At 42.7% G+C, this 21,099-nt stretch overlaps 8 protein-coding genes across 8 annotated transcripts; 4 read left to right on the forward strand and 4 right to left on the reverse strand.

Moving 5' to 3' along the window:
- Window positions 1-2,449: 2,449 nt before the first annotated feature.
- Window positions 2,450-4,566, reverse strand: LOC113444912 (histone H4). The gene has a single exon (XM_087925501.1). The coding sequence runs from the start codon at window positions 4,564-4,566 to the stop codon at window positions 4,255-4,257; it is 312 nt and encodes a 103-aa protein (XP_087781627.1). The 3' UTR covers window positions 2,450-4,254.
- LOC113444840 (histone H2B 5) lies at window positions 2,450-4,580 on the reverse strand. The gene has a single exon (XM_087925500.1). It carries the CDS (start codon window positions 3,164-3,166, stop codon window positions 2,786-2,788), a length of 381 nt encoding a protein of 126 aa, XP_087781626.1. The 5' UTR covers window positions 3,167-4,580; the 3' UTR covers window positions 2,450-2,785.
- LOC113444888 (histone H2A type 2-C-like) lies at window positions 3,608-3,997 on the forward strand. Its single transcript, XM_026713817.2, has one exon. It carries the CDS (start codon window positions 3,608-3,610, stop codon window positions 3,995-3,997), a length of 390 nt encoding a protein of 129 aa, XP_026569602.1.
- Window positions 4,581-5,775: 1,195 nt separating the features above from the next.
- On the forward strand, window positions 5,776-7,007 carry LOC113444910 (histone H2A type 2-C-like). Its single transcript, XM_026713854.2, has one exon. The coding sequence runs from the start codon at window positions 5,851-5,853 to the stop codon at window positions 6,232-6,234; it is 384 nt and encodes a 127-aa protein (XP_026569639.1). The 5' UTR covers window positions 5,776-5,850; the 3' UTR covers window positions 6,235-7,007.
- Window positions 7,008-11,066: 4,059 nt separating this feature from the next.
- Window positions 11,067-12,193, reverse strand: LOC113444908 (histone H3). The gene has a single exon (XM_026713852.2). It carries the CDS (start codon window positions 12,191-12,193, stop codon window positions 11,783-11,785), a length of 411 nt encoding a protein of 136 aa, XP_026569637.1. The 3' UTR covers window positions 11,067-11,782.
- Window positions 11,067-14,113, reverse strand: LOC113444909 (histone H2A type 2-C). Its single transcript, XM_087925502.1, has 2 exons — window positions 13,658-14,113; window positions 11,067-12,469 (listed from the first exon to the last, which is right to left on the reverse strand). Exon 1 carries the CDS (start codon window positions 14,111-14,113, stop codon window positions 13,724-13,726), a length of 390 nt encoding a protein of 129 aa, XP_087781628.1. The 3' UTR covers window positions 11,067-12,469; window positions 13,658-13,723.
- A 368-nt stretch (window positions 14,114-14,481) lies between these two features.
- LOC113444911 (histone H2B 5) lies at window positions 14,482-15,308 on the forward strand. Its single transcript, XM_026713855.2, has one exon. It carries the CDS (start codon window positions 14,582-14,584, stop codon window positions 14,960-14,962), a length of 381 nt encoding a protein of 126 aa, XP_026569640.1. The 5' UTR covers window positions 14,482-14,581; the 3' UTR covers window positions 14,963-15,308.
- A 3,628-nt stretch (window positions 15,309-18,936) lies between these two features.
- LOC113444914 (histone H4) lies at window positions 18,937-20,787 on the forward strand. The gene has a single exon (XM_087925503.1). The coding sequence runs from the start codon at window positions 19,486-19,488 to the stop codon at window positions 19,795-19,797; it is 312 nt and encodes a 103-aa protein (XP_087781629.1). The 5' UTR covers window positions 18,937-19,485; the 3' UTR covers window positions 19,798-20,787.
- Window positions 20,788-21,099: the final 312 nt, after the last annotated feature.

Below are 21,099 nucleotides of genomic sequence, written 5' to 3' on the forward strand. Positions count from 1 at the left end.
TTGCAGCATCTTGGGGTCATGTGATTGCCATGTGTGAACTTCCCAGCCATCTTTTGGCAGGCGAAGTTGATAGGAGAACCCAGATTAGCTTAATGATTGCTTGTTTCCCTCAACAACTGCAGTGAACAACCAGGGCAAAAACGTTGCAAAGTTGGGATTGACTCATTTAACAATCACCATGTTTAGAAATGAAATTGTGGACATCAGTAGAGAATTATCTGTATGCTTGTTTGATCTAGCCTTTGTCGCTCCCTGCCCAGATGCAGAGCTCTGGCCTTTATTCCAAGAATTCTTCTCCAATTAACTATTGGAAGAGCATTAATGTATGTGTGCATTCAAGAGAAGGAATAATAGTACTGGGTGGTTTCCCCCTCCCTTGCAACACAGAAAAAAACCAAAAACTCTCATCGTACTGTAGGACATCCCAAAGCAGGGGTGGGATGCTACCAGTTCTGCCCAGTTCTATAGAACTGATAGCTCTGAAGAGCAGCAGACACCAAACTGGTTTGGTATCTGCTGCTCTGTTTGGCCTACTCGCCTGCCCGGGGTCTTGGCTGTCCTTTATTTCCTGCTTTTTCAAACTCAGCTGCTTTGTGCGGCACAGCTGAGGTTGAAAAAGCAGGAAAGAAGAGGATTTTCAAACTCTGCACACCCACGTGCAGCGCTTGTCAGCTATCAGGGTGGCACAGCTGAGGTTTTTAGGAAATAGTCTACAGATGCACCCAAAACGCACTCTCACCAGGGGTGGGATTCTACTTGCTGGAGAACTGGCAAATCGCACTACTGGCTGGCCCCGCCCACTCACTCCTTACCTGGCATGCGGGACATCCAATTTGCCTGCATTTGGTAAGTTGCTATTTTTCCTTTTTTTTTTTCTTCCTGACCATCAGCTGTTCTGCTGTGGCAGGAGATTTAGATTAGTTAGAAAGCAGGAAACTAGATTTCTTGCTTTCTAGCTAATCTAAAAGCAGAGCTGAGCCTGAAGCTTCTATTATTCAGTGCAGACTCAGGTAGCAGATAGCAGAAACACAGATCTCTAAGTGAATCTGTGATTCTTTGAGCAACTCAATCTGCCTGCCTGCTCTTGGGCAAAAATTGCTCTTTTTATAAAAAAAATCAATATTTACAGACATGGTGTGTTGTGAGTTAATTTTATGAGTTTGCTTACTGGCAAATTTTATGTGACACTCAGGTAGCCCATTGCAGAAAGATAGATCTGTGATTCTGTGAGCAACTCAATCTGCCTGCCTGCTTTGCCTAATTTTGGGTAAAAGTTGCTTTTTTTAATAAAAAAAAATCAATATTTCCATAAATATTTATAATATTTACATACAAGCCATGCCCAGCCAGTCACATGACCACCAAACCACACCCACAAATTAGGCCACACCCACAGAACCGGTTGTTAAGAAATTTGAATCCCACCCCTGCCCCAAAGGTGCTTTTTTTCAACTTAACTGGGCTGAGTTAATGTTAACCTTGGGGGAGGTTCATGTCTATGGAGATTCTCAGTCATCCACAAAGGTTTGTCACAAAGGTTTTTTTTTTTTTCCAAGAGGCAAATAGACTTTCTGGTTTTTCTTTGAAGACATTTTGCTTCTCATCCAAGAAGCTCATTCAAAGCTGAAGAAGCTTCTTGGATGAGAAGCGAAATGTCTTCAGAGTAAAACCAGAAAGTCCAATTGCCTCTTGAAAAAGCACCCTTGGGACAGCCACAACCTGGATGATTGACAACCTCCATAGACATCTATCATGGGACACGAACTCCCCTAAAAACTCAGCTCACACACACACACACACACACAAAAGAGACTTGGAAAAAGGGTTGTTTTTCCTTCTCCTGGCTGGGTAGATCTGCTTGCTTTGGTCAGAAATCTGACTGCCTCACAGATGTGGAAGGAAAAACAACAGCGAGTAAAGGCAACAATGACAATGCTACCTACAGGCCAGAAAACTAGTTCTGACGGCCACCACTAGGTGGCAATAAAAAGAGCTGCATGCTGTACATGAAGCTGTTAGCGCAACAACGGAGAAGCGTGTTTTATGGGGACTGGAGGCAGTTTATACAACTTGCTATATTGTTCTTTCTGCTCAGCCGGGTGTCATTCCTCCAGAAATATAGAGTATACAGAATACAGACAGGCTCTTCTTTCTTCTTCAGTAACAGCCATCCGTCTTTCAACTTCAAGGATATCATCCAAATAACTTCCGTTGCATGATTTAATAAGCGGTCGTAAAATCAGCATTTGGGGATCACTTCGGGACCCCCTGACCAGAAGAGGTCATGCGAACTTTTTTGAAATTCTGTATATAAACGTGGAAGAAGTTAACCGCGCGCTATTTTTGAGAATGCTGTTTTCTCTCGTCCAAGGACGCGGGTGCGTATTAGAATCGCTAATTCCCTGGCTTTCGGTCGCAAACCCAGAAATAATCTAAAAGAATACGTAAATAATCGCGCGTCAGGAATTTTAATTGGGAAGGGAAGAACACGGGCACAACGGGAATAATAGGAAACATCCCATAAAATTACTGCATTCGGGGGTTAAACGCACAACAGCATATAAGCACAACTATATGTGGACTTCCTTTACCGATGTTGGAGAAGAAATAAATTTATGTGTTGACAGGAGGAAAGGGGAGCATTATTTATAAAAATAATCAGGGCGGGAGACATAACAAAGACGACACATTAGTTTTGAGACCAAGCTCTTTCACGGGGAAGTGGATGGCTCTTAAAAGAGCCTTTTGGGTTTCTCAAATCGCCTTACTGCGCAGCGCAGCCGCCTCACTTGGAGCTGGTGTATTTGGTGACGGCCTTGGTGCCTTCCGACACGGCGTGCTTGGCCAGTTCGCCGGGCAGCAGCAGCCGCACGGCCGTCTGGATCTCCCGCGAGGTGATGGTGGAGCGCTTGTTGTAGTGGGCCAGGCGGGACGCCTCCCCCGCGATGCGCTCGAAGATGTCGTTGACGAAGGAGTTCATGATGCTCATGGCCTTGGAGGAGATGCCGGTGTCGGGGTGGACCTGCTTCAGTACCTTGTAGACATAAATGGAGTAGCTCTCCTTCCGGCTCTTGCGTCGCTTCTTGTCACCCTTCTTTTGGGTCTTGGTCACCGCTTTCTTCGAGCCCTTCTTGGGCGCGGGAGCAGATTTCGCCGGTTCAGGCATTCTGAATAACCGATCACTGTTTCTTCGCACAGCAAGTTTTTTTTTTAAAAAGAAAACACCAAGAAGTCAATCTGAAGTAGGGGAACTGATCGCGTCCCTTTATTTATAGTCTCTCTATGCAAATGAGAGGATTCAAAACACCACGATGTCATTGGCCGAGGGAGCTTTGATATCATCGCTCCTGCGCGCGCACATGCAAATGAGAGCCCTGCCAAATGCCCAGATTTCTATTGGGTAGATACTGTACCTGCGCGCCCTTACTGGTCGCCTTGAGAGCTTGCCGTCTTATTGGTTGTCAAATCCTGGTAACAGGCTGGGCCCAATCAGGAATGGCGCTGGCGTAACGCGAGGTGGAGATAAAAGGAGTCGGTGGTTCTCTTCCTTTAATTGCTATTTTATTTTTTCTTCTGTGTTTGAGCTGGGAGCCGAGGCTGCGTCGCAATGTCTGGCCGTGGCAAGCAGGGGGGGAAAGCTAGAGCTAAAGCGAAATCTCGCTCGTCTCGTGCTGGGCTCCAATTTCCCGTAGGTCGAGTTCACCGTCTCCTTCGCAAAGGAAACTATGCCGAGCGGGTTGGTGCTGGAGCCCCCGTTTACTTGGCTGCAGTGTTGGAATATCTGACAGCTGAAATTCTGGAGCTGGCTGGCAATGCGGCCCGGGATAACAAGAAAACTAGAATAATCCCTCGCCACCTCCAGTTGGCCGTCCGTAACGACGAGGAACTCAATAAGCTACTGGGAGGCGTTACTATTGCCCAGGGAGGAGTCTTGCCCAATATCCAAGCTGTGCTACTACCCAAGAAGACGGAGAGCCACAAGGCCAAAGGCAAATGAAGACGCTATCCGTTAACATCAGTGTAAAACACAAAAGGCTCTTTTAAGAGCCACCCAAAACATCAAAAAAGAGCTGTTACTCCCGTTTAATGTGTAGAAAAAGTAGGGGGGGAGGGAACCGTAGTTCAGATTCCGTTATTGGATGTCAACCTCAAACATTAGAATGCATGTCACTTTTGTGATTGCAGCTCTCTACTGAGGAAGTGGGTGGCCCTTAAAAGGGCCTTTTGATTTACTTTTTGAGAAATTCGGGGCATTTAACCACCAAACCCGTACAGGGTACGGCCTTGGCGTTTCAAGGCATACACCACATCCATGGCAGTCACCGTCTTCCTCTTGGCGTGCTCGGTATAAGTCACGGCATCGCGGATTACGTTTTCAAGAAACACCTTCAGTACCCCGCGAGTCTCTTCGTAGATCAAACCAGAAATACGCTTTACTCCGCCACGACGAGCCAAACGGCGGATAGCGGGCTTAGTAATGCCTTGGATGTTATCTCGCAAGACTTTACGGTGGCGCTTAGCACCCCCTTTTCCCAAACCCTTTCCACCTTTTCCGCGCCCAGACATGTTACCAAACGATAAAAACCTGAACTCTACGAGCTGTTCGCTTTCTAGTCCACGTTTATATTGGTTGCTTTCCGACCAAAAGGAAAACTGCCGCGAAGAAAGAGAAGGTGGGCAATGACAGCCCACTCGTCCAATTAGGCTACGATTTGATAGGGCGATGCCACACAGTCTTGTCCAATAAAGGCTCGGCTTCATTTTAAAACAGCGAATGGCTAATAGTTAACTCAATGCGTTTCAAATTGCAAAGGTTCTGTGTTCCAAGTAATCTCATAGGGTGTAAGATAGTATCTCACATTTAAGGAAGTACAATATTTCACGCATTTAGCTTCCCTCCTTAAACGCCAACAGAAATGGCTGTTGTTTTGAAACATATCTTGAATGTTTAATAGAGAAAAACCTAAGTGATTGAATCAAAAAAACGTTTGTTGGGGTTCTTAAAATATAAGGACTATTTTAAGAACCCCAACAAATTTTTTTTGATTCAATCACTTAACAGTTTTGCTTGTATTGTTTCTTTTCAGAAAAAGTATAGAATTTCAAACAAGCCGCTGATAAGGTAACAATCTGACAAACTACTGATCGGGAGTGAGGCAGTTTGTTACAGAAGAATTGCGAAGCAAAATATGTATCTATTGCCATAGCTCGACAGAATCAAGCGTACTTTTCTTCAGATTATTTTGAAATGTATAGATAAATAAGTTGTAAAGAATGAAATACAAGCGCACACATTGCAGAGTCTAGGGTACGAAACGGTAACTTGTATATAGTCTATCTGGAACGCAGTTACTTCCGAAATGAAGGACAGCGACCATTTAAGAATCCATTTTAGCACAAGGAATATCCAAACGGAAAGAATCGGCCAGGCTTGGCTTTACACATTATAAAGGCAACAATAGGGTTTCTACGTGAGCCCGCAGCTTTCCCTCGCATACCAGAAAAGGTGGCTCCAGCAGTTGCACAATTCTAAAATTCGCAACTGCCATGCTCCTAATCGGTAGTTTTTCCGGTTACTGTAGCGTTCCGAGATTACCTCCGGCGAAAGTGTGCATGCAAATCGCGGCCCTCGCTTCCTCTTTCCTATTGGAGGAAAAACAATATTTCTCTGTTCAATTGGTCCTGCTGAGAAATCACTTTTGCATTGGCTGACGCGCATTGACATCACAGCCGGCCAATCAGAAGTGCCACTTTCAAACGGTGAGGCAGGCATAAATTGCCCCCCCGCCATTCTCATCCATTCAGGCCCTAAAGCTTTGAGATCGGCAAAGAAATAAACTCCTTTAAAGAATGTCTGGTCGTGGCAAACAAGGCGGCAAGGCGAGAGCCAAGGCCAAGTCTCGTTCTTCCCGGGCAGGGCTTCAGTTCCCGGTCGGTCGCGTCCACCGCCTGCTACGTAAGGGGAACTACGCCGAGCGGGTGGGCGCCGGTGCTCCCGTCTACCTGGCGGCGGTGCTGGAATATCTCACGGCGGAAATCCTGGAGTTGGCCGGCAACGCTGCTCGGGATAACAAGAAGACCCGCATTATCCCCCGCCACCTGCAGCTGGCCATTCGCAACGACGAAGAGCTCAACAAACTCCTGGGCAAAGTGACGATCGCTCAAGGGGGCGTGTTACCCAATATCCAAGCGGTCCTCTTGCCCAAGAAGACGGAAAGCCACAAAGGCAAGTGAATTGCTGCTACCCGACTTCCCAACTCAACCCAAAGGCTCTTATTAGAGCCACCTACATCCTCTAGGAAAGAGCTGGCCGTCTCTTCCTCTCCTAGAAATAATCCTTTATTTGCTTGCTCCAGTATTTCGAATCAAGTTGTCAAACTGCTTTTAATAAGGCAATCATGTTATTAAAGTATGTCTCCTTGTTTTGTATCTGTTCTATGGGAGTTATAATCTGTCCACATTGGAGGCCCTTGTACCCCAAAGGGAAGGAACTCCTAAAGCAAAATGGTGCATAACTGAAGGCCGACTTGAGTCTGGGTCACCCAGGGGTTTAATTGTTCTCAGAACTCTTAACTGCAGTTTTTAATGTTTGATCTATTTGAGGATAGGGAAGGTGGCATTGGCCGAAAAGGTTCAGTAACTGGAGGCAACATTACCAGCCACTATTATGGCTCAAAGGCAAGGCTCTTCAAACTTGACAGTTTTAAGACTTGTGGACTTCAACTCCCAGAATTCCTCCTCCAGTCATGTTAGCTCAGGAATTCTGGGAGTTGAAATCCACAAGTCTGAAACTTACCAAGTGTGAAGACCCTTGCTCAAAGATCTGGAAATTGGATGTCAGTAATATGTATGTACGTTCAACAAGGTCAGGCATACACAGTCCAAACAGGAAAACATAAAATTATCCTTCAGTTAATTCTGTATTTCCCCAAAGCAGCTGAGTTCAGAAAAACAAGAATGGTTATTCTCTGTGGGAAAAGTCAAGTGGGCATCTTCACTTTGTCATCAGGCACAAAAACAAATTAAAAAAAACCTGAGCTAAAAAACAACCACTACACAGTCCCCCAAGGTGTTCTTCACCTCCTGCACTTGTGAAATCTTGATCTCTCTCCCTGTGTTAGCTGCAGGAATCAAATCAGATTGTTACTTGATTGTTACTATCCTCAGCTGTGTTTCCTTCAAGCCTATGACTTTGGATGTAGCTTGGCAGAAAGCCATTACCTGGAATTGGTCTGTTTCCATGGAAATGGTACATTTCAACACCCCAACAGTTTTGGAGATTTGGATATCACTGGAATGGAAAAGGAAAAGTTCCAAAGCTATTAAAGGTTTGTCCTCTTTCACCTTCTTCCCCACCTCCCTCATAATAATTGGTCTTCAGAGGGATGTTTCTTCCCTATTAACCCAGGCAAGCAGACTAGGTTATGGTTGGAGAGCACTGTAACAGCGCTCCTGGGAATATGTACAAGTCACGTTGTCTCCAAGCTTAAGCCTATATTTGGAGCCGTCTGGTAAATAAAACCAAGTATTATTGAAGAGGGTTGTGTTGAGATGGCCTAATGGAATTAAATTTTTTTTAAAAGCCCTCAAATCCACTAGAAAAGGTTTGCCTTCCATCAGGCAATTTGTTTTTCAGAATGAACAAGAAGCAAATGTCTCCATACCCAGCCATAGAAAGTTAGAGGGTAACCTGACCTAAAGCCATTTAGCGCCCCTTTTTGAAAAGGGGGATGATTGGGGGGTGGAATTGGGAGGATGAAGAGTATGTGCAGTATATATCTCCTGGTGCCCTGCCCTCTTGGAATTCAGGTCATTGTAACTGTCTCAGTTCTTGAGGACAGTGGGTTTGATATTCTAAATGTAAAATTTATACATGATTTTATGCGGTCTCTTGAATAAGCTTTTAAGTGATGAAAAGTACTTTGAAAGATGGGTATGAAAGCAAGTTTGCAAAAATCATCTTAAGGGATTATTATACTTGCCTGTAAGGCCATCTGTGGTAGATAGAATGTCTTGGTAAGTGACATAAATCCAATCAAATCTGGTCTTAATTACTGAGCACCCTCCTGCAACCCCAAATTTATCAGATGCAAATACTCCTTGTTTAGGGGTCACTTGGGACCAGCCACTTGGTTGTTAAGAAAAGCAGTCTCTAAATGAACCTACATTTGTGCTCTGGATCTTCAGCATAACAGCACTCTGAAAGCTGTTATGATTTTAGGATTAAAGAATTCTAGCCAAGAAATATTATTGAAACTGAATGAAGGTCTTCCACACTCGGAATTGCTCCTTTGTTTGCCAAGTTTCTGTCCACTTTGGTGAAATGAATTTGGGAGAGGGATGGTAAGTCAGTTCAGGGCAGCTATTAATAGGAATGCAATGGGGCAAGATTTGGCAAAACAAGGTTGATCCTTCCATCCCAAAACAGCTTCTGGTGAAGCCTTGGGAAACTGCAGGCCCGCGCAACATGTGGAGTAAAAGGAAGTGAATAATTTCTGACACCAGGAAAATCAATAGATTTGAAACATTTCTGTTCATAAATTAGAGTCTGGATTGTAGAGAATTGTGGTAGAGAATGTAATCATGAATTTGAGATGGTTGGTGATATGAATATATCTATCAAACACAATGGTAAGTGCAAACTAGTTCCTCTTTTTAACCTAATCTTATCAGACCCAGATTGACTCTTCCTGTCCCTCCAAAGCTCCCTGTAATCCCATCTGCACCAAAGAATAGAAGCCTCCTCACCAACTCACAGCACAGTCCAAAGGCATCCCTAACAAAGGAGTTACAACATAGTAGGAGTTAGGTGAGACACTCAAATCTTCCCTCCTCCGTCTGCTGATGGCCATCAGCAGATGATCTCAGCATTCCATCTCCTTTATTAATGGACTTACTCAGCTCAGTTGTTGCTCCTGAAAGGGCTGCTTTGCCTAACAATAGAAATTAATAACAAGCACATGGACAAACATCTATGCAGCTTCCTCAAAACTAGCCACCAAATCAAAACAGGATTCCCTGCATTGTAGTTCTATTTTAAAAAAAATGCTTTGGTGTCCTCTTTCGCTCTGGACTTCTGAATTTTCCACAACTATTTTCTGCAGTTTTGTTTTAAAGAAATACAACATACCTGGACAAGAACAGAATGTGAAGTTATCTGCCTTTTCTCAAAGATAAACCATGAATGGTACCCGAAAGATGTCTGCTGAAGACAAGCAATTCTAATTTTCTGGGATGCATGAGACAATAGGAACACCACAGGAGATGCATTAAATTCTTTCCCTTTGTATATGGAAAGGAGCTTGTTTATACTCAACAAGCTGGGCTGGCAGCTCTTCCTATTTACATTTCCTTTCAAAACTGTCATGTCCTAGGCTGTAATTATAAAGTCCTTTGTAGAGTATATCTGGTTTATAGGTCTTTAGTTTTCTCCTTATTTGAACTTTAGTTTTCTATAGTTCGTTCAAATGCAAAACCCTCAAGGGAAGATAGAAGAAGGGGTTTAGAACCTTTCCTATTCTTTCAAGCAGATCCTCTACACACATGTTGAAATGCTTTAGTTTTCTGAAGTGGGGGAGGGAAAGCAGCTTCAAAGGCCGCCTGTTCCGTGTGCCAAAGTTGCATCCAAAAGATGGTTCCAAATCCTGTTATGAGAGCCCCAAAAGTCCATTAAATAAAAGCAAGTGCTTCTAAAAGCAGGCCAGCTTTCCAACAAAAATTCATCGGTGGTTGACTGCCAATTTGCTGATATTTTTTCCATAGTGGCTGTTAAGTGCAGCCAGCGTGGACAGAATAGCGCTGTAGAAACAAGAATGCCAGTCTGCACATTGTTTGCAGCAATTTATTGGGTCACTGATAAAAAGCAAATCCTGGATGAGATGGATATTTAGCAATAGCAAAAGTATTTAGACTTATATACTGCTTTACAGCTCTCGCTAAGTGGTTTTACAGACTCAGCCTATTGCCCTCGACAATTTTGGGTCCTCATTTACCCACCTCAGAAGGACGGAAGGCTGAGTCAACCTTGAGCCTGGTAAGATTTGAACTGCTAAATTGCAGGCAGCTGACAGCAGAAGTTGCCTTCAGCACTGCACTCTAACCACTGTGCCACCGAGGCTCATATCATTTGATGTGATAAAGCTTCTGTCTGAGATAGACATTCTGAGGTCTGTGGGTATAAATCACTTACATAATGCTCCATAATCAGGGTCACAGATTTTTTTCTTTTAAATTATTTTAATAAAAAATGGAAACACTACAACGAAAAATATCACACATCCCTGTAGCTCCTATTGATAATAGTAGAGATCATCTAAAAGTAATTCCTATGAATTTTTATTTTTATTTTATTTAAGTGTATGACGTATATGCAGAGGTCATGCAATCACATATAGAAATATAAGTTTTATATATATGGGCAATCTGATGGGCAATGCTTGTTGAAAATTATATATATATATATATTATATATTATAATTATATTATATATATGTGTGTGTGTGTGTGTATAATTTTTATCATATATATATATATATATATATTTATATATATATATAATTTTCAACATTTTCAACAAGCATTGCCCATCAGATTAAGTTATTTGGGGAAAATGAAAATCTCCCACAGTAGCTGTCTGGGCAAAGTACATGTCAAAATTCAAATGTCTCCAGTCTGAAATAGATTGCCCAAAAGCCAATTATTTAACACTAGCCCCAAAAGCCAATTATTTAAAACATGCTCCTTGCAAACACTTTAATTGCAACTGGTGTATGCTATTGAATATGAGATTCACATGAATACCTTGTAAAGCTGACCGAAAGAAGCAAAACTACAATAGTCATATACATGCTTACCAAGATGCATATTTTTCATCAGAAAAGCTTACAAAATTAAATGCAGCCCCCTCCCAAACTTTCTTCCTAACAATGAAATCTCTGGGTATTATTTCCTTGGACAAAGAATTGAGAATCATTTGTGATTGATCCAGTTTGCCAAATTCCCATTTTAATTTTACAGCCAAGTTAATGCCCAAAGTATTTAGAGTGCAAACATTTCACTGCCAGAAAATTTGGATCTTTAAATGTGCTAGTAGGAAACCTTTATATATAGCATCAAGGTGGCTTTTACACACACACACACACACACACACACACACACAAAGCCTATTGAAACAATTCTGAATTTATCTATGAGTCTTTAACAACAGATGTTTGAAAGTTTTTTTTTTCTGAAGCAAGCACTAATTCTTTTAAAGGTATCAACTCCAGTGACACTGTAGCATTTTAAAGTCTTGCATCGAAATATACTGTGTGAACCATTGCAACATGTTAGCCAAACATTTGAACATGTTTCATTGGCTCAAGTCATAAAAAACGCAGCTCCCCATATATTTTTTTAAAAAAAGGAACACCCATAGCCGCCGCCTCCTCCCAGGTCACTTTCCATAACCCAGTTAAAACTTAAGTGATGTGGGTATCAAGAATGCAAACTACCACTCCGTGGTCCGTTAAGAATCCCTTGCCATGTTGAATACACATTTGCAAATTCAGATTTTTGGGAAACCAGTAGTGTTGGGAGTAGTAACTAACGCTATAAGCTCTAAGCAATAGTATAACCACCACCACCTCCCTCTCTCTCTCTCACACACACACACACACACGGCGAGTAGCCGTTTTTAAAAGCGGCAGCGAAACAGCAGCTCTTTCCTTGATATACGTGGGTGGCCCTTAAAAGAGCCTTTTGGATTGCTTTGTTGCGCTTGCGCAACTGGCGAAAGGACCCCTTAAGCCCTCTCCCCGCGGATGCGGCGCGCCAGCTGGATGTCTTTCGGCATAATTGTCACCCTCTTGGCGTGGATAGCGCACAGGTTGGTATCTTCGAAGAGGCCCACGAGGTAAGCCTCGCTGGCTTCCTGCAGGGCCATAACGGCGGAGCTCTGGAAACGGAGGTCGGTCTTGAAATCTTGGGCGATCTCTCTCACCAAGCGCTGGAAGGGGAGTTTGCGAATGAGCAGCTCGGTCGATTTCTGGTAACGACGAATTTCTCTTAAGGCAACAGTGCCGGGGCGGTAACGATGAGGCTTTTTCACCCCGCCGGTGGCTGGAGCGCTTTTTCGGGCAGCCTTGGTAGCCAACTGCTTACGAGGAGCTTTTCCTCCAGTAGACTTTCGAGCAGTCTGTTTAGTACGAGCCATTGTTCGCCTATAGAGGAACCGATCCGGATGAAGTAGAAAGCAGAAAACAGGCTAGGCTTTTGAAGGCGGAGTATTTATAGCAGAGTGGTCCTCTCTTGATTGGCTGAGTAGTTTCGAATTTCCCGGGCTTGGAAGGGATTGGCTACAATGTTTCACTCTTTTTCCTCTTTTGTACTCGAATGGATACGTCAGCATTCTTTTAAGCTCTGCGTAATAATGTCTTCACAATTCTTACAGATCAAGGGCCCCTTTCTGCGCTGCAAAAATCCGGACCGCCTATAGACGGCAACAAGGAGTTGGAGGATTTTTGCTTTTTTAGGTCTCTCTGTAAGCCAGTTATCCATATTTTTGCAACCCAGATTTAAAAAGCTCCAAGGTATTTTTTGTACATTCATCTACTTAGCGCGGATGAATATAATTTGCAAAAGTGTTGCTCTAATTTTGAATTGATGAAAATGTTTAGCAGTTGTGGATAATAACCAGCGTGTGGCACCAATGAGACCCCGGAACTAATCCCTCAGCCATAGAAATTTATGAGTGATTTGGCTCAGTCCAGCCTACCTCGCAGGGTAGTTGTAGGGAAAAACGAGAAGGGAGAACACTTACAAATTCTATTTTTTTGTGTATTGAGTTTCTTACAAAGATATTTAATAAACGTATGTCACCATTAAGGCCAATGTGCATTCCTATATTGCCTAAATAATGGGAGAGCATATAAACTTGTATTGCAAGAGTTTATTCCATTATATTTTTTTCATTTTAAGCACTTGTTACATAGAATAATTAGTTTGCTAGTTGATTAGTCACGATCTTGTTATATAGTTTATCATTATGATCCACTGGCATATTATACTTTGCCTGATCTCTAAAATCAACCAAGATCGGCTATTAGAAAAGGCCAAAAGTAGAGACTGGAAAGAAAGCAAGTATTTCCACGTTGTTCCCCAAATCCGTGAAAGTTCCACACAGGTCGATCGGGGCTCTCCTAGAATTGGGGCACTCCAGCTTTGCTTTTTCCAAGTGTAAAATTACTATTATGAAGCCATTGAGATCACTCTTTTAGGTTTGAAAGATTTTATACACACCTTTCTGATCACCAACAACTTGTTGGTAAAAATTAATACTGAAGGGATTCTACGGTTAAATGCCCTTTTAAGCAAGCTATGGATCAGAATTTTAGATTAAGTTCTCCCCGAAGGAAAGCGGCCAAGTTTGAATAATCCCGCCGGCGATTTGTTGAGATTACCCCCACTATCCTCACGCTTTTATAATAAAAGCGCTTGAGTGTTTGGAATGTAACAGCTGAAGCCTGTGTTAACAGGTGGGCTTTTCTAAATCTGCTTGCTAAAAGGCACGATCCGCGACCATATGCAAGCCCAGGGCTAAGGAAGTGCCAGCTCCGGGGACATACTTTGGATCCGAAAAGGAACACCTCGTTCGATACCGTGAGACTCAGCTCCTTACTTGAAATTGTAGGTGGCTCTGAAAAGAGCCTTTGGGTTTGAAATTCAGTGTTCTTCGCAGCAACTTCTATTTTCCTTTCGCTTTGTGGCTTTCCGTCTTCTTGGGCAAGAGGACCGCTTGGATATTGGGTAACACGCCCCCTTGAGCGATCGTCACTTTGCCCAGGAGTTTGTTGAGCTCTTCGTCGTTGCGAATGGCCAGCTGCAGGTGGCGGGGGATAATGCGGGTCTTCTTGTTATCCCGAGCAGCGTTGCCGGCCAACTCCAGGATTTCCGCCGTGAGATATTCCAGCACCGCCGCCAGGTAGACGGGAGCGCCGGCGCCCACCCGCTCGGCGTAGTTCCCCTTACGTAGCAGGCGGTGGACGCGACCGACCGGGAACTGAAGCCCTGCCCGGGAAGAACGAGACTTGGCCTTGGCTCTCGCCTTGCCGCCTTGTTTGCCACGACCAGACATGCTGTTCCTGAGCCAAGCACAACACACCAAAAGCTCTAAATAAGCTGGCAGTGATTAGAGATGAACGGGCGGTGGGGGCCTTTTTATGCTTTTCCAAAGCCTGAGATTGCACGGTTTGATTGGCTGCTCAGGCGTCAGGCTTTCTTAGCCAATACGAAGGCAGGTTTGTCAACCTAACCAATCGAACGAGTTGAAACCGTCCCCCTTCCAATAGCAACCATAGCATCGCAGCCCTCTTCATTTGCATCTGCGCGCGCAGAGCGAAACTGAGCGAGGCTACACCAGCCAATGAAAACAGAGGAGTGCAGCTACCCTTATTTGCATAGGAGCCCTTTAAATAGTGGGAAGACGGAGGTTGATCTGTCTCAGTTTCGTCGAGATAAACGGAGTGTCTAGTTTTTCTGATTGCAAGAAAGTTCGGACAGTTGCTGTTCCTCTTACAATTTATTAGGAAGTGACTTCTTCGCAATGCCTGAGCCGGCGAAATCTGCTCCCGCGCCCAAGAAGGGCTCGAAGAAAGCGGTGACCAAGACCCAAAAGAAGGGTGACAAGAAGCGGCGCAAGAGCCGGAAGGAGAGCTACTCCATTTACGTCTACAAGGTACTGAAGCAGGTCCACCCCGACACCGGCATCTCCTCCAAGGCCATGAGCATCATGAACTCCTTCGTCAATGACATCTTCGAGCGCATCGCGGGGGAGGCGTCCCGCCTGGCCCACTACAACAAGCGCTCCACCATCACCTCGCGGGAGATCCAGACGGCCGTGCGGCTGCTGCTGCCCGGCGAACTGGCCAAGCACGCCGTGTCGGAAGGCACCAAGGCTGTCACCAAATACACCAGCTCCAAGTGAGGCGGCTGTGCTGCGCAGTAAGGCGATTTGAGAAACCCAAAAGGCTCTTTTAAGAGCCATCCACTTCCCCATAAAAGAGTTTTAAGTCGCTACTTTGTTGTGTGTCCTCGCTAACTTAAAAACTTGGGTCTGTCTCAGATGTTCTTCGTTATTACCAAAATGTGAAGATAGGGCTCTTGTTTAAAAAATAACGTAGCAGAAATGTACATACCTATAGTATAGGTCAAACTGTTAATCACTGAAGCTGTACAGCATGGCAGTGTTTATTGTTCCTAACATTCAAGATACCCTTTTTAAAAAAGTAAGATCTTGTGCTGAATTTAAATGCAAATAAAACTACAAAAGGATTTATGGATTGACAGCATGACTTCCAGATCTGGTCTTGCAGATGCTTTTTGATAGATTTTTTTTAAATCCTGCCTTTCAGAGATTTCATAAATAAGGCTGCGAATAAGCCTAATACTGTACAGTTCTTGACCTATAACATTGTTCAGTGACTGGCACTGAAAAGATTTAATGACTGTTTTTCAACTTGGGACGTCATGGTTGTGATCAAAATCCAAAGACTTTGCAAATAGCTCATTTACTGTATTTTTGGTGGTTGCAGTGTCCTGAGGGTCTTGATAATCTTTTGTGACCTTCTCACAAGTCAAGTCAATGGGGAAGCCAGATCCAAGTAACCATATTACTAACTTAACAATTGCAGTGAAAATAAAAGTTATAAAACAGGGCAAAACTTACTTAACAAGTCCCCCTTGGCACATTTTCAACACAACACTGCTGTGAGGAGGGTTGGGCTGAAACTGAGTGACTGATCCAAAGTCCACCCAGCTAGATTACACTCTTAAAACAGTAAAACTCAGGTGCCTGGTTTCTAATCTGGTGCCTTAACCTTTAAACCAAACTGGATTTTCTACTCCTATGTAAGCTGTACTGAATTGGTGACCTGAATTCAATAAATATAAAGACTAAGAAAGGGAGAGAACCTTCCTCTGTATTTCAGTTATTAAATTTGTTTTAATGTTCGGGAGCTCACTATGGTTTGATTATGAGCTGCCAAGTCAGTGGATGTGAACCCCCATCATGGCTGTAAGAAAGGTGTTATCCCAAATTCGGGTCCGAGCCTGGTGCCGAAGCCAATGAAGGACGCCAGGCACCAGGTGCAGGTTTTCTGATTGCCTTTTTATTGGAGTACTCCAAGGAAAAGGGCTCCTGGCCAAAATGCCAAGAAACAAGATTTAGAAAGCTTTATACATTTTCACTAAAGGAGAAGGTGGGACAAGGTGAGATAATAAGAAATATCATCTAATAAACATTTTAGTAATGATCTAACGATTTGTTCTATTGGTCTCTATCCATCCCTATTCCTTAGCCTTGGCTAAGGAATGCTCCAGGAGGTATCTAATACACATTCTCTTTGCTCCAGGCCATCTCTCTTCCTAACTTCTAGCTGAGGTCTGCAAGACGCCTAACTCTTTGTAACTTTTATCATTCATCATTTTTACTTTCTAACTACCCAGAATCGTTACAAGCTTTACACATGCACATTTCCTGTGGATAAGCAGTTTTTGTTCTTGCCAGACAGACTCCACAGTTACAGGCTTCCTGGTTTGCTTTCAAGTGTGTGCCATGACCTGGCTTTATTTTAACAGGCAGGCCATCAAGGGGATAACCAGCAGCAAGGTGGATTAATGAACTCTGTTCCAGCCATGATGTTGAGTTCCTCCACCTTGCTGTTGCTTTTCCCCTTCAAGAGCATTATTGACTTCTTCAGAAACATAAGTCTGCATAATGTGTCCAAAATGAGCTTGAACACGTCCATCTCAGGTAAGAACTTTGGACTGGTTTGTTTTTTCATAGCAATCCATGGGATTTTGAGGAAACATCTCTAACACCAAAGTTCAAAGCATCGATAGTCTTTCTACCCTTCTTGTCCAACTTACAGTATCACATGGAAAACCACTGCATGCATCATTCTGGTTTTTTAACTACATCATGGCAACTGATTTTTTTCCCCAAGGCCTTTATCGCTACACATCAAATGCTACCCTGAGGCATAGTTCTCGATTCTTGGTTCCATTGTTGTTGACAGACAACCATAAAAGGAAGGAGCTATCCATTGCTCCAGTGTTGTTATTTCTAAGGCTGATAGCTAACGTGTCATTAGTTTAGTTTAGTTTTGAATGTAATCATAGTGCAAACATGTTGCAGCAATCCAGTGATGGGGTTATGAGTTTATGATCAATACAGGAGAAAAAAAGTGCTTTCTTCATTTGATTTATATGCCTCCCCCATCTCACCATAGCAACTTTGGATGGCTAACACCTTATGAAATATGAAAGAACAGTATAAAAACCCTATAATGACAACAGGAAACAAAACTCAATCAACAATAAATTAATATCTCACAGGCTAAATTAATATCTCACAACTTCCTGACTTTCCTGCCCAAATCAACATCCAGGTCTTTCAAGTTAAAAACAAACAAACCAATGTTTCCTTGAAGTATGTTTCTTTTCCATTCATCCCACTGCATATAATTCATTCCTATATATTTTGGTCTAAGAGGCTAGTGGAAAGTGCAAAAAGAAAATGTTGATGGGATGACTGCTATAGAAATCATGGAATCTCTATTTTGCCATAGTATTAATCTTCATATAAAATGTAATAAGTTTCAGGCATTCAGATTTACACTTTATGATAGGCTGGGATGAAGCCATGTCCTGAGATGAGGATGTAAACATGGTGTTAATAAAGTTATAGATAACATTTGGTGCCATTCTTTACATGTAGGCAAATCAAACCTAGGTGGGTCATTTGGTCTAATGTATGTGAAGAATATGTTGTTTCAGAAATTAAAGCCCAGGCTTCCAGTAGCATAAATCACCTTCTTAAAATGCTTCAACGTCTATAGCAATGGTATTCAGATTATTACATTGCTACATTTGCATTCTTCTCTTGGAACCTCCCAGACTCCTTGATAGACAGTAACCAACCCAAGAAATTACTTCCTCCCAGAAAAAATAAGGGTAGCACCATCTTTACCAGCAGTGCACTTTTGCTGTGTGTTATTACCACATAGTATGCTTAAGCACAGTTCACACTGAACCTTAAAAATAGGACTGCACTGAATATGGATTTCTGCATTTAGACGCTCTGAATTAAGCTAGCTCTTATTAATAATATGGCAACTAGAATGGCATTAGGATTTTAAAAATACGTTTCTGTGTTATGTGTCTGCATAGTTCTCCCTCTATTCAGTTTAGGAAAATGCATTGGCTTTAAGAAGTATCGAGTTAATTTTAATCCAAAATTTAATCTTGGCTCTTCAGTCCAAAACTGTTATTATTACCTCTCCCCAGAGGGTGAGAGTGCTGATGATGGACTGCATTTAGGAAGACCGTCATGCTCCAACTTTTAAACTAGAGAGAACCAGACTCAATAATCAATACGCTACTTGGATTAAACAGTACAAGCTTAGCATCTCCAACCTATTCTAAAGCACATTAAGTCTTAAGTTCGTTGCAATGAAAAATTAAAAAAAAACTGTTCTAGTCATCTGTCTAGATATCTCCTTTTAGAAAATCTATTTTATGTTGGCAGAATTTCCATTTCAAACAGAAAATAATAGGTCTGACTGGTAAAGTGGCTCTGAATCAGCTGATTAGTTAGTCCAGCATGATCCAGAGATGGCAGAAATTAGGTATTTTTTCTGTCCAGGTTACATTGGAGGGTTGTTGCAATTGTAAGCATAACATGCATCAAAAGAATAAAATGGGAAACATAAATCTAGCTAATATTCCAAAGTAGCCTAGTTATAATTAAGATAGTTTTTGTGATTCATCATAGATAATCTATTATTTTGAGTAATATGCAAAAAAAAAAATTGAATTAAATGTACACAAACTTCAGTCAATACATTCCCATTCTTTTTATTTACTGTATGGTGTTACAGAAACAACAGCATTTCCTTAAAAAAAAAGGTCGTGTTTGTGTTTTTTTTTTTTTTTTTGGCTGACTTGTAATTTTTTTTATGTTACAAAGTGATAAAAACTCGTAGGAACAGCAACGGATTCCGATAAAACTTTATATCAATTTTCACAGAGTTACTGTAAGTTTGTTGCAATTTTGGACCTGATCGGTCTTCTTATGCAAAAACATATTCTCATCCCACTAAAAGTTTGTTTTCTTTCAGAACGTGGACAAGACTATAATTATTTAACTCAACGCTTGTGCAATCGGGAATTTCCTTATGGGTAAAACCAGAAACAACAGAAAGGCGCCAACATTTTAGTTTCAAACGGTGGTTTGTCATTGGTCCGTGCGAACTACTTTCCTTTCTCATTGGACAAACCTGAGGGGCAGAAACTTATGGCGGGAAAGGCTCAGCGGCGTAAAGTAACCGCCCTTCAAGGGAAGGTTTCCTTCTGGTCGGACTCTAGAGAATATAAATTCGCTGTGCGCCCTCTAAGAGCACATTTGTTCTTGGTTTCGTGAGCGGAAAGGTTGAAGAAGGCTCAAGAATGTCCGGACGAGGAAAAGGCGGAAAGGGATTAGGGAAAGGAGGCGCTAAGCGCCATCGCAAAGTCTTGCGAGATAATATCCAAGGCATTACTAAGCCCGCTATCCGCCGTTTGGCTCGTCGTGGTGGAGTAAAGCGTATTTCTGGTTTGATCTACGAGGAAACTCGGGGGGTGCTGAAGGTGTTTCTAGAAAATGTTATCCGCGATGCTGTGACTTACACCGAGCACGCCAAGAGGAAGACGGTGACTGCCATGGATGTGGTGTATGCCTTGAAACGCCAAGGCCGTACCCTGTACGGATTTGGTGGTTAAGCATTGCGAGCTTTTCAAAACAAAACAAAAGGCCCTTTTAAGGGCCACCCACTTTTTCATAAAAAAAGCTGAGTTTCCATGAGTATTGTTTCTATGGTTTGTAATTACGAAATAAATGCATTAGCTGGCTGAAACAAGCTGCTTAGTGAGGCGGGGAGCTAAACGCGGGTACTAAAGGGTGTGTGTGTGTGTGTGGGGGGGAAGCATACCTTTGAAGAATGGGCTTACATGATTTTCATTTTTTCATCGCATTAAACTATATCTGGTTTCCTTAGTAACTTCAAAATCGGATGCAATCGTTACCAGATCAACTTAGCAGGTTTGTTAGAGGGAATGAGATTTTGATCCCTATTTAAAAAGGGTTTCTAAGATGATCCGTATAAGGTGTTTCCTATCTAAAACAATGGCTCTTTCTCCACCGCCGGCAAGTACGAAGGCGTATTTCTCAGCAGTCTTTGTATGAATCCTTTGTTTGCTCAATTGTGATGCAATATCAGAGGTAGCCAATAGGAACTTGAGGGCTGCTGGCGAGGAATTCGGTCGCTTAGATACAGAGCTTGGTGGCTTCTGTACTTTGCGAAGGCAACGGGATCTTTACTAAAAGGCTGCTTTAGGAGCAGAAAAAAAGGAAGCGATGACACGTGTCCTTAGATTCCGGCTTCAAATTTACCAAATATTCGAGGCAAACGGGCTCGATGTGGCTCCCATTTTCAAATCTCATCCGTCTTTTGTTGGCTTCCCCCACTCCTTCCACATTTTGTCCATTCTTTTTCAACTTGTAGAGAGTTAGCTTGTTGTCAAGACATAGATGAACAGACTCCAGGGACTCTCTACAAAATTTATTTCCAATAATGCCGTTGCATTGGGAAAAACCCAGCGCTTGGCTTAAAGAGGTGTGACTGGATGCTACCCTCTCATCCTTGTTTTCGCTCTGAATTTCAGCTTCAGCTGCCGTAGCAGAGGCTGCCTAGATTCCCGAGTCAGTACAGCGCCAAAAAGGAAGAAGAGGAAGGACTTAGAGCTGCTATTGAAATTACCCGATGGAGGTGACGAGAAAAAGGAAGAAGAAAAGCACTAGGTAATGTACTATATAGCAATGAAGAGAGCAAGGGAGTTAAAGAAACTATAGTGCTGTAGCTGCTAAAGGCACCTTTTTGGTTCCTTGGACTGGAGCTGCGGTCTTCAACTTGGCAACTTTAAAATTTGTGGACTTCAACTCCCAGAATTCCTCCTCTAGTCATGTTAGCTCAGGAATTGTGGGAGTTGAAATCCACAAGTCTGAAACTTGCCAAGTGTGAAGAC

The sequence above is a fragment of the Pseudonaja textilis genome, chromosome 2, assembly GCF_049901715.1.
Source record: "Pseudonaja textilis isolate UNSWEBS1 chromosome 2, rPseTex1.2, whole genome shotgun sequence".
NCBI lineage: Eukaryota > Metazoa > Chordata > Lepidosauria > Squamata > Elapidae > Pseudonaja > Pseudonaja textilis.